The sequence below is a fragment of the Haliotis asinina genome, chromosome 9, assembly GCF_037392515.1.
Source record: "Haliotis asinina isolate JCU_RB_2024 chromosome 9, JCU_Hal_asi_v2, whole genome shotgun sequence".
NCBI lineage: Eukaryota > Metazoa > Mollusca > Gastropoda > Lepetellida > Haliotidae > Haliotis > Haliotis asinina.
Window position 1 is genome coordinate 59,221,537 of NC_090288.1, and position 14,964 is coordinate 59,236,500.

General features: G+C 41.1%; 1 protein-coding gene across 3 annotated transcripts in view; it reads right to left on the reverse strand.

Annotated features, from left to right (window-relative positions):
- The window catches only part of LOC137296049 (F-box DNA helicase 1-like), a 59,746-nt gene that overhangs the window by 26,282 nt on the left and 18,500 nt on the right, over positions 1–14,964 (reverse strand). For all 3 annotated transcript variants that reach the window (XM_067827695.1, XM_067827697.1, XM_067827696.1), the window contains 7 exons: positions 14,635–14,734; positions 14,078–14,202; positions 8,919–8,994; positions 6,498–6,686; positions 6,023–6,139; positions 4,106–4,221; positions 1,100–1,225 (listed from right to left, as the gene is read on the reverse strand). In XM_067827695.1, the coding sequence (XP_067683796.1) occupies positions 1,100–1,225; positions 4,106–4,221; positions 6,023–6,139; positions 6,498–6,686; positions 8,919–8,994; positions 14,078–14,202; positions 14,635–14,734 (849 nt within the window). The remainder of the gene's footprint in view (positions 1–1,099; positions 1,226–4,105; positions 4,222–6,022; positions 6,140–6,497; positions 6,687–8,918; positions 8,995–14,077; positions 14,203–14,634; positions 14,735–14,964) is intronic.

Consider the following 14,964-nt stretch of genomic DNA (forward strand, 5'->3'; position numbering starts at 1 on the left):
ACAGTATAGTGCGGGGGGTGTATAAGGAGTAATCTACATGACAGTACAGTACGGGGGGTGTATAAGGAGTAATCTACATGACAGTACAGTACGGGGGGTGTATAAGGAGTAATCTACAGGACAGTACAGTACGGGGGGTGTATAAGGAGTAATCCACATGGACAGTACAGTACGGGGGGGTGTATAAGGAGTAATCTACAGGACAGTACAGTATGGGGGGTGTATAAGGAGTAATCTACAGGACACTACAGTATGGGGGTGTATAAGGAGTAATCTACAGGACAGTACAGTACGGGGGGTGTATAAGGAGTAATCCACATGGACAGTACAGTACGTGGGGTGTATAAGGAGTAATCTACATGATACTACAGTATGGGGGTGTATAAGGAGTAATCTACAGGACAGAACAGTACGGGGGGTGTATAAGGAGTAATCCACATGGACAGTACAGTACGGGGGGTGTATAAGGAGTAATTTACAGGACAGTACAGTACGGGGGGTGTATAAGGAATAATCTACATGACACTACAGTATGGGGGTGTATAAGGAGTAATCTAGAGGACAGTACAGTACGGGGGGTGTATAAGGAGTAATCCACATGGACAGTAGAGTACGGAGGGTGTATAAGGAGTAATCTACATGGCAGTACAGTACGGGGGGTGTATAAGGAGTAATGTACATGATAGTACAGTATGGGGGGTGTATAAGGAGTAATCTACATGACAGTACAGTATGGGGGGTGTATAAGGAGTAATCTACATGACAGTACAGTACGGAGGGTGTATAAGGAGTAATCTACAGGACAGTATGTGAGAAATACGGGGTTTTATCAGACCCTCGTAAGGTCCTTACTCGGGACTGATAAAACCCTGTATTTCCCACGACACGATGTGATAACTTATAATCTACATGACAATACAGTACGGTGTGTATACATAAGGACTAATCTACACAACCAGTACAATATATTGTTTAAATGGACTAATCTACATGACGGTCCAGTACGAGGTGTAAAAGGACTAACGTACATAATAAATGAGAATCCACAACATCAGAAGAAACCACAATAGTATCAGTGGTGGAAGGAGATTCAACTTACCACAGTTATGTCTTGGCGTCTGAGTGTCAGAGCCTGTGGTTTGAACACTGCATCAGTCTCGCAACACTTGAAAGAAACTCCGATGTTCTGTAGGTGATCGCTGCTCACTGGGTATTCAAACTTTTCCTGTTGATGTGAGAGAAACACTGGGTTATGTAATACAGGTTGCGTAATACATCCATACAAGTCTATAAGTAATAGGCCTAAAATATATGACAAATGTCTTATAATGTCTACTTGGTTCAAAGTTCATCAATATTTGTTGATATGACACATCAGGCCAGGCAAATTCACTAATGGTATCTTTGACTTGTTTTATACTGCCTATTTTGGCTGATTACTTATACCACTGAAAACTGAAAATTTGTTAATCCATAGACATTGGTCAAGATCAGCTGAAATCTACCAATATTCTCATCCTCTAGCCAAATGTGGGCAGGTTAGAACAATGTGCTCTGTAACTAACCGAGTAAAGGGAAACAAACATTAAAATTAACCAAGTTGTTTGTAGCAGGGCACCTCACATCTGTTGTTTTGAGTCTATGTCCACAGGGCCATGACCAATAAGTCAACAAAGGGGGATTAAGGTACAGTCTCTAGCAAAGAAGCTCTGCAGTCTTTGTTATGCGACCTCTGTATCAGGCAATGCTAGAATGCTATCGTGAATGGTAACTGGCTGCGCAGTATTTTTTGCAATATTCACAGTATGTGATAATATTATGTCTAGACTTAACTCTGACTTTGGAACCGTTCGACACTAAATTCTGACCACTATTAGTATTAGTGTATCAAAAGTTGACCATTTGTGATTCAGATGACTTTTTTATGTCGCAACAATAAGATGTGGTTAAATCTCATCAGTTTATTTGTTTTTTGTTTAAAATTAATAATTACATGAATACAATTTATTTACTGAACTGATTTTCCCAACTGGCCTTAGTTCTCTTCTACTGATAGTGAGAAGTGTTCACAGTGACAATAATTAGAACAAACCAGTCCCATCTACAGCAGAGTGACCTGGTAATCCCTTATCCAAATACTCAGATGTGAGGAAAATGAGGTTCAACTAAAAAGACGTTGAATGGGACTAACAACAATCATAACCAAAACAGAAGAATCAACAGCAGCAACCCTGGGAGCAGCACCTTGGTGTGAATATACTAATGAGTCTATTTCATCAAATAACTGCAAACATGTTAGGTGTGAACTGTAGGTATATAGTCCTAGTACTCCCACTATACAGCAACCCTGGGAGCAGCACCTTGGTGTGAATATACTAATGAGTCTATTTCATCAAATAACTGCAAACATGTTAGGTGTGAACTGTAGGTATATAGTCCTAGTACTCCCACTATACAGCAACCCTGGGAGCAGCACCTTGGTGTGAATATACTAATGAGTCTATTTCATCAAATAACTGCAAACATGTTAGGTGTGAACTGTAGGTATATAGTCCTAGTACTCCCACTATACAGCAACCCTGGGAGCAGCACCTTGGTGTGAATATACTAATGAGTCTATTTCATCAAATAACTGCAAACATGTTAGGTGTGAACTGTAGGTATATAGTCCTAGTACTCCCACTATACAGCAACCCTGGGAGCAGCACCTTGGTGTGAATATACTAATGAGTCTATTTCATCAAATAACTGCAAACATGTTAGGTGTGAACTGTAGGTATATAGTCCTAGTACTCCCACTATACAGCAACCCTGGGAGCAGCACCTTGGTGTGAATATACTAATGAGTCTATTTCATCAAATAACTGCAAACATGTTAGGTGTGAACTGTAGGTATATAGTCCTAGTACTCCCACTATACAGCAACCCTGGGAGCAGCACCTTGGTGTGAATATACTAATGAGTCTATTTCATCAAATAACTGCAAACATGTTAGGTGTGAACTGTAGGTATATAGTCCTAGTACTCCCACTATACAGCAACCCTGGGAGCAGCACCTTGGTGTGAATATACTAATGAGTCTATTTCATCAAATAACTGCAAACATGTTAGGTGTGAACTGTAGGTATATAGTCCTAGTACTCCCACTATACAGCAACCCTGGGAGCAGCACCTTGGTGTGAATATACTAATGAGTCTATTTCATCAAATAACTGCAAACATGTTAGGTGTGAACTGTAGGTATATAGTCCTAGTACTCCCACTATACAGCAACCCTGGGAGCAGCACCTTGGTGTGAATATACTAATGAGTCTATTTCATCAAATAACTGCAAACATGTTAGGTGTGAACTGTAGGTATATAGTCCTAGTACTCCCACTATACAGCAACCCTGGGAGCAGCACCTTGGTGTGAATATACTAATGAGTCTATTTCATCAAATAACTGCAAACATGTTAGGTGTGAACTGTAGGTATATAGTCCTAGTACTCCCACTATACAGCAACCCTGGGAGCAGCACCTTGGTGTGAATATACTAATGAGTCTATTTCATCAAATAACTGCAAACATGTTAGGTGTGAACTGTAGGTATATAGTCCTAGTACTCCTACTATACAGCAACCCTGGGAGCAGCACCTTGGTGTGAATATACTAATGAGTCTATTTCATCAAATAACTGCAAACATGTTAGGTGTGAACTGTAGGTATATAGTCCTAGTACTCCTACTATACAGCAACCCTGGGAGCAGCACCTTGGTGTGAATATACTAATGAGTCTATTTCATCAAATAACTGCAAACATGTTAGGTGTGAACTGTAGGTATATAGTCCTAGTACTCCTACTATACAGCAACCCCTCATATACATTCACAATAATGCTCATATAAACAATCACCGACGTAATGTCAATGCCAAACACTAAAATGCATCACCAATATACCTTCACAATGTGGACAGAAATTCTACTTGTATAATGTACAGCTGAAAGTGAGTGAGTGAGTGAGCTCCAGCAACCCTGGAGAAGATGTAAATGAAATAACCAGGGAAGTCAATAGGTCAGAACTCAACCTTGTGCCCAGGGCCTGTGGTGGCATTGTAACCATACCCCATTATTCTGGAGGACTTTCACCAGCATTGGGGACATCACAAGTGCATTCTTGGCACGGGTGACAGCCACATAAAGCAGATTGGCTTCATCTGCAGGTATACATGCTGGGTTCCCTGTCAAAAAGATAACATGGTGTAATCAGGAAACAGCTGGATAACAGACACTGGATTATGTACCTGCCTTAACTTACCTCAACAGCTGTCTGCAAACAACTAAAAACTGACGACAAAAAGTTACCATAATTTGATGACCATAATGCGCTTCATTTATATCAATATAATAATATATACTAGATTTCTTAAGTCAGTTGACAGAAATAATGAAGCATCACAGGACAAGGATGAGAAGAATGTTAAAGGATCTCCAAATAGCTAGAGGTCATTATGACCTGCAAAGGTGGGCATCCAGAATGATCTGCATATTATCGACCAGTAGAACCTCTATGTGATCAACCAGTATGAACTGCATGTGATCAATCAGTATGATCTGCATGTGACCAACCAGTAGGATCTGCATGTGACCAATCAGCCAGTATGACCTGCATGTGACCAACCAGTATGATCTGAATGTAATCAAACAGTAGGATCTGCATGTGATCAACCGGTTTAACCTACATATGTTCAACCAGTATGATCTACATGTGATCAACCAGTATGACCTCCATGTGATCAACCAGTATGACCTTCATGTGATCAATCAGTATGGTGTGCTTGAGTGAGTCTAGTTTTACACTGCAATCAGCGATATTCCAGCTATATGGCAGTGGTAGGTCCCATACTTGTGTCTGGACCAGATAATCCACTGAGCAACAGCATGAGCACAGATCTGCACAACTGGGAACCAATGATGAGTCATTCAAGTCAGTGAGTCTGACCACCCGATCCCATTACTCACCTCTTACGACAAGTATAGCCGCCTTTTATGGCAAGCATGGGTTGCTGAAGGCCTTTTCTACCTTGGATCTTCATGGGTCTCAATCAGTATGATCTGCATGGGATCAACCAGTATGACCTGCATGGGATCAACCAGTATGACCTGCATGGGATCAACCAATGGCATCTAAATGTGACCAACCAGTAGGATATGCATGTGATCAACCAGAATGGTCTGCATGTGATCAAACAGTAAGATGTACATGTGATCAAACAATGTGATCTGCATGTGATCAAACAGTAGGATGTATATGTGACCAATCAGTGTGATCTGAATATGATCGACCACTATGACCTGTCTGACCAACCAATATAAACCCAAGTGTGCTTCTCACTATATATTCATCTCTTGTATTCCCAGAATAACCGCATTTGAGGTTTTTGTTTTGTAAGTAAAACATCTTTCCAGGTTTTACTTTTCTTTAGTAAGACCTCTTCCCAGGTTATCTTTTCCTAACTCTAAATGAACATGAACATTCAAATGATAGATGAGCATTTGAAATCAACTGAAAAATATCGTTCGAAATTACGTTCAAAGTGCAAATGTTTTTCCAAGCCAGATTGGAACAGCAACTCTCAGATTTGTAGGCAGACGTTCTACCACACGGACACCAGGCTTACCATGGAAACATGGTTGAATTATCTATTTATATTTACTGTAATTAAATAGATTTTACATACTTTCAGTTATTGTTATGTAGCCTCATTAAATGATCATCTACATTGTAATTATCCATCACTGACAGTATATATGTTAGAGTAACACTTCTCGTGGCTTTTGGTAGACAATGTAAAACCATCAGGGTCAGGAAATTCCTTGAGGGTCCGCTCCTCTGGATTTCCATCTGCCCTCCGGTTTTACATTGTCTACCAAAACCTCAGAAGTGTGTTTTCTCCTATATGTATAATCTGAACAAGATCCAGAGAGATGTTAGCTATATTTAGAAGGTCCTCCGCTTGAGGATAGATAAAAGGGACTCACTGAGACTTCGGAGGTCCATGCGTGCACCTTGACTTGAGGCAGTGATAAAGTCATCTGTCACCTGGACAGTTGAGAATTCCAGTCCCTTAGCCTTGTGTGCAGTACTGAAGATGATATCTGGAAACATGATATGTTTTAAAATGGAAAGAGTCAACAAATTTCAATGTGAACACTGTCATTCACCTCACAGATTATATTGAACTGTTCCAATACTTAAATGCTTAATTTAACACCATGCTCTTACTGCCATTTCAATTTATTTCAAAAATTAACACAGAAAAAAGATCAGAAGTATAACCTCTAAAAGCAGTACACAAAATACAAAGTTGCATGGCAACCAAGTTAATGAGAGTATGCTGTATGTTTCCTAAGACAGCAAACATTACTTTGTCAGCATGATATAATCAAAACATAGCACATAAATAATGATGATCTCACTGCTGATGGTGCAGCAGTGACTCTGTGTTTGATGTACCTGCTTGTCTGAGGTCGCTGACACACTTGGCTGAAATCTTACTGAGACACATGGGGATGTTGTGGTGAAATGTCCTCACTATACGGATCTTCCCCATCAGCTCCACGTCAGAAACTTTTGTGGCATATTTCTCTAGCTCTGCTAAGCCAGGAAACTTGCTAATAAACACATTCTGTATTGTTCGATTTTCTGTAAAAAAAACAACAAATTAGGACCATTGACTCAACATGCAAAAATGCAACTTTCTCAAATAAGGAGACTTTCTTTGAATCTGTTTAATGTCCCAGTGATATTGTCACATAAACAAGTGCTGAATTTGTTGAATTCGGATTGGTCAAAAGCCAAAGTACACAAAACTATGTAGGTGTCTGTCACATGACACTCTACACAAGTTGTACAAATGACCCTGAGCTTTGAAGAAACTTGGCTGCCAAAAAGCTGATTGTTTTGAAATTCTGGAGTTGTAGCGCACACCAATGCGTATAAACTGAGCAATGAAATTGTTGCCATAATGTATTATTTGTTTGTGCCAACAGAAACATTAAAAAGATAAACTGTTTCTGTATTCCACCTGTTGGTTCAGAGTTGCCTCCCTCTATGAATGTTAAGAACCATGGCAAAATGTATTGTGCCTCATTCTGCCAAAAAGACTGAATATTGTTTTTTAAAGGTAAAATAAAGGTAATAAATTTGTCCAACTAATAATGTCTTCATCATCCTCTGTATCTTAAAGTTCCAACTTGTGAAGATCCAGGGTAGAATAGGTCTTCAGCAACTCGCCACAAAAAAGTGACTATGCTTGTTGCAAGAGGAGACTAATGGGATCTGATGGTCATGAACGCTGACTTGGCTGACAAATGTTATTGGTTCCCTATTGTGGAGATTGATGCCACTTGCTGTTGATCAGTGGATTCTGTGGTCCAGACTCAATTATTTACAGACTGCCGCCATATAGCTAAACTTTTTCATAGTGCTAAAATATTCCCTCTCAAAATATCTCCTCTTGATATTTATTACCACTTTCTGGACCAATCATTTGACCACTGAACAGGGGACATGTTATCGCAGACAGAACATGTGTTACATCTGACCACTTTCTAAATGGCATTGTGTATTCATAGCTTACAGCCCTTGACGCTGTGCCAATTTACCAGTTGTCTGATTTCCACTCTTGTGGAAGGCACAGAGGCTGAATGGGTCAGACTGCAGACATCTGACCACTTTCGAAATGGCATAGTGTTTTCACAATCAATCGTCAGGATAAGGAAAGCAGAAAATGGGTAAGGGATAACTTGTCACCACAGTTTCCATGTACCTAAAATACCATTTGCATACAAAAGATCTTGGAGGGCTTTCTTCTGAATGTCTCTGAGATTTTCACGTTCACTTTCTATCAAATTGCACAATATCATGTGTGATCAGTTTTCAGATTGCAAAACCACATGAATAGATCAAGGGTTTAGTTTAGGTTTATCCACATGCAAGCTCTAGAGATATAATGGATGTCTCCTTTTCTACAAAAACAAGCCTCAGCAGAAAGTAAACACTTATAATAATAAACAATAACATTCATAATGTGCTACATCCTTTTCACAGTTATATTCTGATGGTGCTACACTATCATCATGATCAGAGTAGACAGAGAATTATATTCTCAGCAGTGTGTCACCAACAGTAATATGTCCTGGTGAAATCAGACAGAAATCAACTCTATTTGATCTCTGCTGGGTGGCAGGTGCTGGGCTAGAGGGTACAAATGTTAATACTTTTGGTGTTGTTTCTCTATGCGCAATGGACCTCCATTTATTATTATAATTATTGTACTATATTTGTATAGCACCGATACCCAGCTCAGTTGTTCAAAAGCACTTTGTTTTTCCCATACATCACTGGATGGGAATCTCAAACAGCACACAGTATTATCAATCTCAACTCCGTGGGAATCATACAACTCCTTAAGTCTTGCACATGCTTCAGACCAAGCATCACTTTTCTGCGATAACGTAATACATCGACCACATAAACTCTGAAAACACTATGTTTTGAAGCAATTCTTTCCACTACAAAATATCGTACTCCTTAAGGATTATTTTCCATTTTTTATGTCAATTTTTTTTCAAGTGCTCAGAATGTTAAAGAAATATAGATGCACACCAGCAGCATGAAGCTGCAACTGAAGTGAAAACATCTTCACCAGGGCTCTGGAAATGTTGTGTTTAGGCAGCAGTAAGCATTAACTGACAAGTGAAGTGAACTTGTGTAATTACAGCGAGAATGTCTTTCTGGAAGGAAACCACAGAATCGAGTTGGTTGGCCTATTCTGTTGATTTTGTAAAAGCTGCACAATGGCTGGTTGATCTAGTGCCTATTTCAATAGCATGAATGTTTCATAATCTGTTTTTGTCTAGTTTAGGGGACTACCTTTCTTCCTGTCTTCTGGTGACAACATCAACACGTAGATATCCATGATCATTGGGAACCCGAAGTTGTCAGTGCCCTGAAGAACATAAAGCTGACATTACTTGAGTCGAAGACAGAACAATTACCACTCATTGAGCTTGATCAGATGGGTTATTTGGCCGAATATGCCAAGCAGAGCCAAGAGTAATGTTGGCACTTTAGAGAAGATTAGTCTGGATCCAATCATGATTTTAGTAATCAGTAGTCAATGATAACAGCCGTATCATGCTCACCAGAAGGCACTGATGACCAAGCATCATCATTATCACCATCATTGTTGGAGCTGATGGTAGAACAAGAAGATACCATGACATCCCAGAGATCAATATTCAACCACAACTGTCAGTTAAATTCCCAAATTGCACTGGCCTTCATCTTCCCTTCATGTAATATAGTTCTCACTAACATATTGGTAGAGAACTGTACCTCATATTAAATATTTGTGATTAAAGAAAGGTAACTTATCGCTCATATGTAGACCATTGCTTAGAAATCAGTGCCAAGATTTCAAATACCAATTTACAACAACTTTAGAAAAAGCCTCAAATAAATCCTTGAAGAAATACATCACCATCACTGCATGTTGTCTGTGACATGCTATAATAATTTATCAAAAGGTGGATAATGTAATTTTCTGAATAAAATTGATATTTAATACTTATCCTGACTCATGCTAATTGCTTATCTCCTCTTCCCTGGCAAAGGTAGTCGAACACCTGAGATCCCTTCAAGTTCCCTTCTAAAAAGAAGCGGACGTAAAATACACTCACCCATGTGTAGCCTCCTATCGCCTGCAAATATAGGAATTCAGCATGCCTGTGCTGGCCGGCTGGGAGGGCTTTTGTCATGAGTCAGGATAAGTATAAAATATCAATTTTATTCAGAAAATTAAATATATTTCCTTATCCTGACTCATGCTTATTGCTTACAGAATCCGACGGAAACAGCGGTGGGTCAGGCCACGCTGGATTCTGCTGGCTGTGAAATTACGTTCAATACTTTTTCCCTCCAAAACGGTAACATGTAATGGCAATAATATGGTCTTGCTCTTCTAATATTCACAGTAGATCCCGGGGGATCACATCCAGTTGAACTTATCTTCAGCGGAAAGTTTTGCTGACTAGAATGTGTGACATCGAAAGTAACTAGCATCCTGCTAGTTTCTGATGCAACTAATTGTCGAGATATTGTAATCAAGATTAGCTGCGACCCTTCTTCATGTCCAAGTATCTTCCTTACAAGTACAGGGTCCTAATCACTCATGCTAGTCTGTTTAAGATGTGTGCATGGACTTTCCACCATTATACTCTGCAGAGTGTCTGGCTTCCACAAGTCATGGGATAAAACAGGTGAGCAAACTCAGCACCTTCGTAGAACAGTTAGTTGCTGAGCAACGACAAGAGGCCTAAAGTGATGAATGCCAGAGATGTCCTCCGTGGCTATGTCTCGTAGGTAGTGGTTGGCAAACACCATGTTTGACTTCCAATTCCAAAAGCAGCCCTCCATTATAGTTGACAGTGAGCAATTCCCATGTAGTGGTAGTTTAGAGGCCAAGGCTCTGACTTCATGTGGGTTGGAGGCTCGCAGAGGATTAAAGATAGTGCCGGTATTTGGAATTGTCTTTCCGGCTGACCTGACAGTTGATTTCTCGCAAGAAAATCCCATTGCAGAACCAGATGAGCTGTCTGATGATGAGTTGCATCAAACTCATGCAGTTGAAGTCTAGAGCATGAAGTTCTGACATTCGTGCAGCTGTAGCCAAGGCAAGTAAAAACAGTGTCTTCTGAGCTAGCAGTTCAAATGAGGTCCGATCAAGCGGCTCGTACTTGTGAGATGTTGGAGTACGATGTTTAGATCCCACGCTGGAGCTCTAAATCTACGTTGTTGATCTTCCACTTTGAAGGAGCATAACAAGGCAAGTAGCTCGGGTACTTTAGTCAGCTTCGTCCCCATTTCCATGGTGATGACTGAGCTGAGAGCTGCCAAGTATGTAGATAATGTACAGCCTATCAGACCTCTGGAATATCATAGGTGACCTAGATATTCTGCTATCTGCGGACATGTTGTCTTCATCGCTGTGAAGCCTTTCTTCTTGGTGTATGTCTCAAACCGCTTCCACTTGTCATCATAAAGGGTGCCAGTGAATTTCCGTAAGGCTATGGTAACTGCTTTCGCTGCGTTCGTTGAGTATCCTCTGTATTTTAAACAGATTTTTTATACGTTCCACACGTTAAGTAAGCCAGTAAGGCGTGACCAAAGTCAGTTGTAGCCACCTGGTCTGTTTTATTCTTTCGATGTCTTTTGGTAGCAGCGCTGGAGTTTGAAAACACGAATGTGTGGTGATCTGAATGTCTGGCTGATTAGTTGAAACGCCTCTCGATGCAGGATCCACTCTGTTGGTGAAGGACAAAGAGGACGAGATAAGGCGTCTGCCATGATGTTGCAGACTCTTGGTATGAGACATGCTTTTATTTGGAGAATCAGATTGTCGACCATGTTGAAGAGATGAAACGTCAGGTGTAGTAGAGATGGCAATCTTCCTTCTTTCAGATTCCTGCGCTGTTCAAATGGGCACCTCATTCTTTGAGAGATGTGTCTACAAAGAGATGGTTGTTGAATGCCGACTGTAACTTAGATGTTTCTGCAGAGCGGGTATAATCTCAGATGTCCAGCATCGTAAACCGGTCAAGACTTGAAACCGTGACTCAGGAATCGCTGTCATAGACGTAGCTGTAGGCGTCTTTGTCTGGTCATGTACTGAGCTGACGTGAGCAGACCGAGTAGACATTGTCACTGTCATAGTGTTAACGGAGAGAGAAGAAGTTTCTGACGTTGGTTTGACCTTTGACCCACTGAAACTCTGGGATAGCGATATATTTCAACGTACAAGATGAATCCAATCCCAAGGAATTCAGATTCACAAGTCATCCGAGCTGAGTTAGTAGCCTGATAGTGAAGACTGAGTTGACTTCTCTCACGATGAGCTTGTATGCCGTGAAGATATGTCATTCTTCGTCTTCAGATCCTCAACCCTGCTCATTAGGAGCGAGTTGACAAGCGGAAGAAGTCTATTTATAGATGGTTGCCTGTCCAATCATTCATTGCTGCAGATCTCCTGATAGGCAACGCTGGATCTGCTGTTAGAAGACCTCTATGCCGTCTGGAGAATTAAATGACGCTGTAGACTGCTAATCTAGTGTGTAATTGACATCTTTCCATTGTTGCAAGTCTGAAAGCTTCAAGGAAACAACTTCCAGACACTGGGACAATAACATCACATTCTGTGCAGGGTGTTGTCTCTCGGGGACCAATCAGATTGAAGACATGACGTCAGCAGCAGGGCATTGTCTCTCGGGGACCAATCAGATTGAAGACGTGATGTCACCAGGAGGGTGTTGTTTCTCTGGGACCAATCAGGTTGTAGACATCACTGGTGTTGCAGTCAACTGATCATCGTGACATCTTGTTCAAACAGTGATACCCTTTCTAGCACTCAGGCTTGTCCGTAACCATGCTGTTTGGCGATGAGTGTCTAGATGAGTAAAGCACGTGAAGAAACTTCCACCACTTGAAACTGATGTAGACAGGCTCTCTTCAAGGTAGATGTGTCAGAATTCTTTCCCCTAAAATAATACCATCATCTCTTATGATCGAAGGTGTAGTTTGCAGTTGTATCTTGTAGTGGTCTCGAAGAATCTTCATCATGTATTCGTCGTTGAGAATGGGAATGGCTGAAGGTAGAAGACTTCAGTTGTTCAGACCCTAATCTTCAATGTTTGACCTCCTCTCTCTGCACTCTCTGGACTGGGAAGAGTGACGAAGAACTTCTGCGCTGACAAGTAAACCCGCGAGTACACACATGCGAGTGGGAATCCTCACTGGTGCGAGTGCACTCAAGCAAGCGTGACTCCTCACTACTGTGAATGCACTCACTCGACCTAGGTGGATGTCTCTGTCCAGACTGGATCTGGGGAGACTGATGAAGATCCTCTTCATTGACAAGTAGACCTGTGAGTGCACTCACCCATGTGGGTGCACTCACTCAAAGTAAGTGGATGATAAGGACTGAGCATGTGCGTGCATACGCCTCCTTTTCATCCTCTAGAGAGAGTGCAGATCTAATTGAGTGCTCAGTCGTTGTTGAAGATTGTAGTCTTTGTTGTTCTTCAACATGACCTCCAAGCTCATGTAGGTGTCTGTGTCAAATGGCTGCGTTGAGTGCAGTCACGGTTGACTCGTAGAGATGTCTGTTGTGATGACCAAGGCTGATTGCTGACTATGTCTACGTTGTCTGACGATCCTGATGGGGGCCGATCTAGGAGCAACTGTCTACGCAGTTGAAGCATGTAGATATGATCTAGGCTTCTTAGGCTCCGACGGCCCCGTTCCCAATGAAGTACTCTTCTGGGGACACGCCTGACTCGTAACTGGAATGAAACTCAGCAGTAAATCAAAAACGGTTACCGAAGCTAAATCATCCGATTAGACATGACTAATGAAAGTCGACGTTGCCTGTCCCCCGCATGCCTGTGAAAAGAACGAATTTATACAATAACTTCTGAAACAGATACATTTCTGCAAAATTCACAGCAAATAGTGGAAGAACATAAGGGCTTACATGCCGGCGAAACTAAAAGTGTGTCAACCGCTGACAGGCGTAATTTACACTGTGAACATGATTTCCTTCAACCGAGACTAAGTCTTGGTTGATGAAATACGTGCTATATCAACACACAATAATCGCGAATAAACAAAATGTGATATATATACATAACCAAATACCGCATATGACATAAATATAGTTAAAGGACCGAAATACTTGAAAAACTTATCGCCGTGGTGGAGACTCCAGGTAACTCCCGCCGCCCTCATCGGGTGATAAGGAGAGAGTGACAAGCATGGCTGGTCCCATGACCTTGGCGCGGGAAAAGAGAGGCTACACATGGGTGAGTGTATTTTACGTCAGCTTCTGTTTAGAAGGGAACTTCAAGGGATTTCAGGTGTTCCACTACCTTCGCCAGGGAAGAGGAGATAAACGATTAGCATGAGTTAGGATAAGGTAAAATTTGACATATCCTAAATGAGAGTGGGATGTAAATCTGTACCAGAAATCTGCTCACCCCGACAAATGCCACCTTGTACTGATTTTGTGAGTAGCAGCACTTGGTTACAGCTTCACTGAATACGGTGAAGTTGAGTCGGGAGATGATCGCTATCTGTCCCACCTTCTCCCCATGGATGTGACCTTTGAAACAAGATTAGTTTACCTTGGTTACAGCTGTCTCTAAATTGGCATGGTTGGGTAAAATATACTACAATAATAATGCATATTCTTGGAATATTCTCGAGTCCTGAAAGGATGTACACTGGCAAAAACAGTACAGGAATTAGAGCATTCAATCTATCATATAAGTAGCCCGCCAGCTCTTAACTTTGAAATGCATGTGATAGAGGCCAAGCCGCTCATACATATGTACCATGGAAGTCAGATATCCACTTAGAACTAACTGCCCTTGGAACCCATTGCAATCTTCAGTCTGACTGTAACTATTACATTGAAACATTCTGTAATGTATCCTGTTATAGCTTACTGATACTTTCTGTATGTAATAACTGAAAGGTTGTCTTTCATTTCGGTCTTGTGATGAACTTGTGACAATGTACAGCATAAATGTACCTGGCTTGCCGTGGCCCACAATGGTCTTCTGTCTCACACCCTTGAACACCTCCAGACAGCTAGCAGCAACCTGGGCTATCTCAGGACCAAATCTGAAAGACTAAAAACCGTAATTCACTTAGTGCACTAAACATTAGTTTAAAAAGGTGGAATGTGTCTGATGCTGTTATTAGCAGATTTACCTGAGGAAGGTGGAATGTGTGTGATGCAGCTATCAGCTAATTTACCTGAGTAACGTGGAATGTGTGTGATGCAGTTATCAGCTGATTTAAATGGGTAAGGTGGAATGTGTGTGATGCAGTTATCAGCTGATTTACCTGAGCAAGGTGG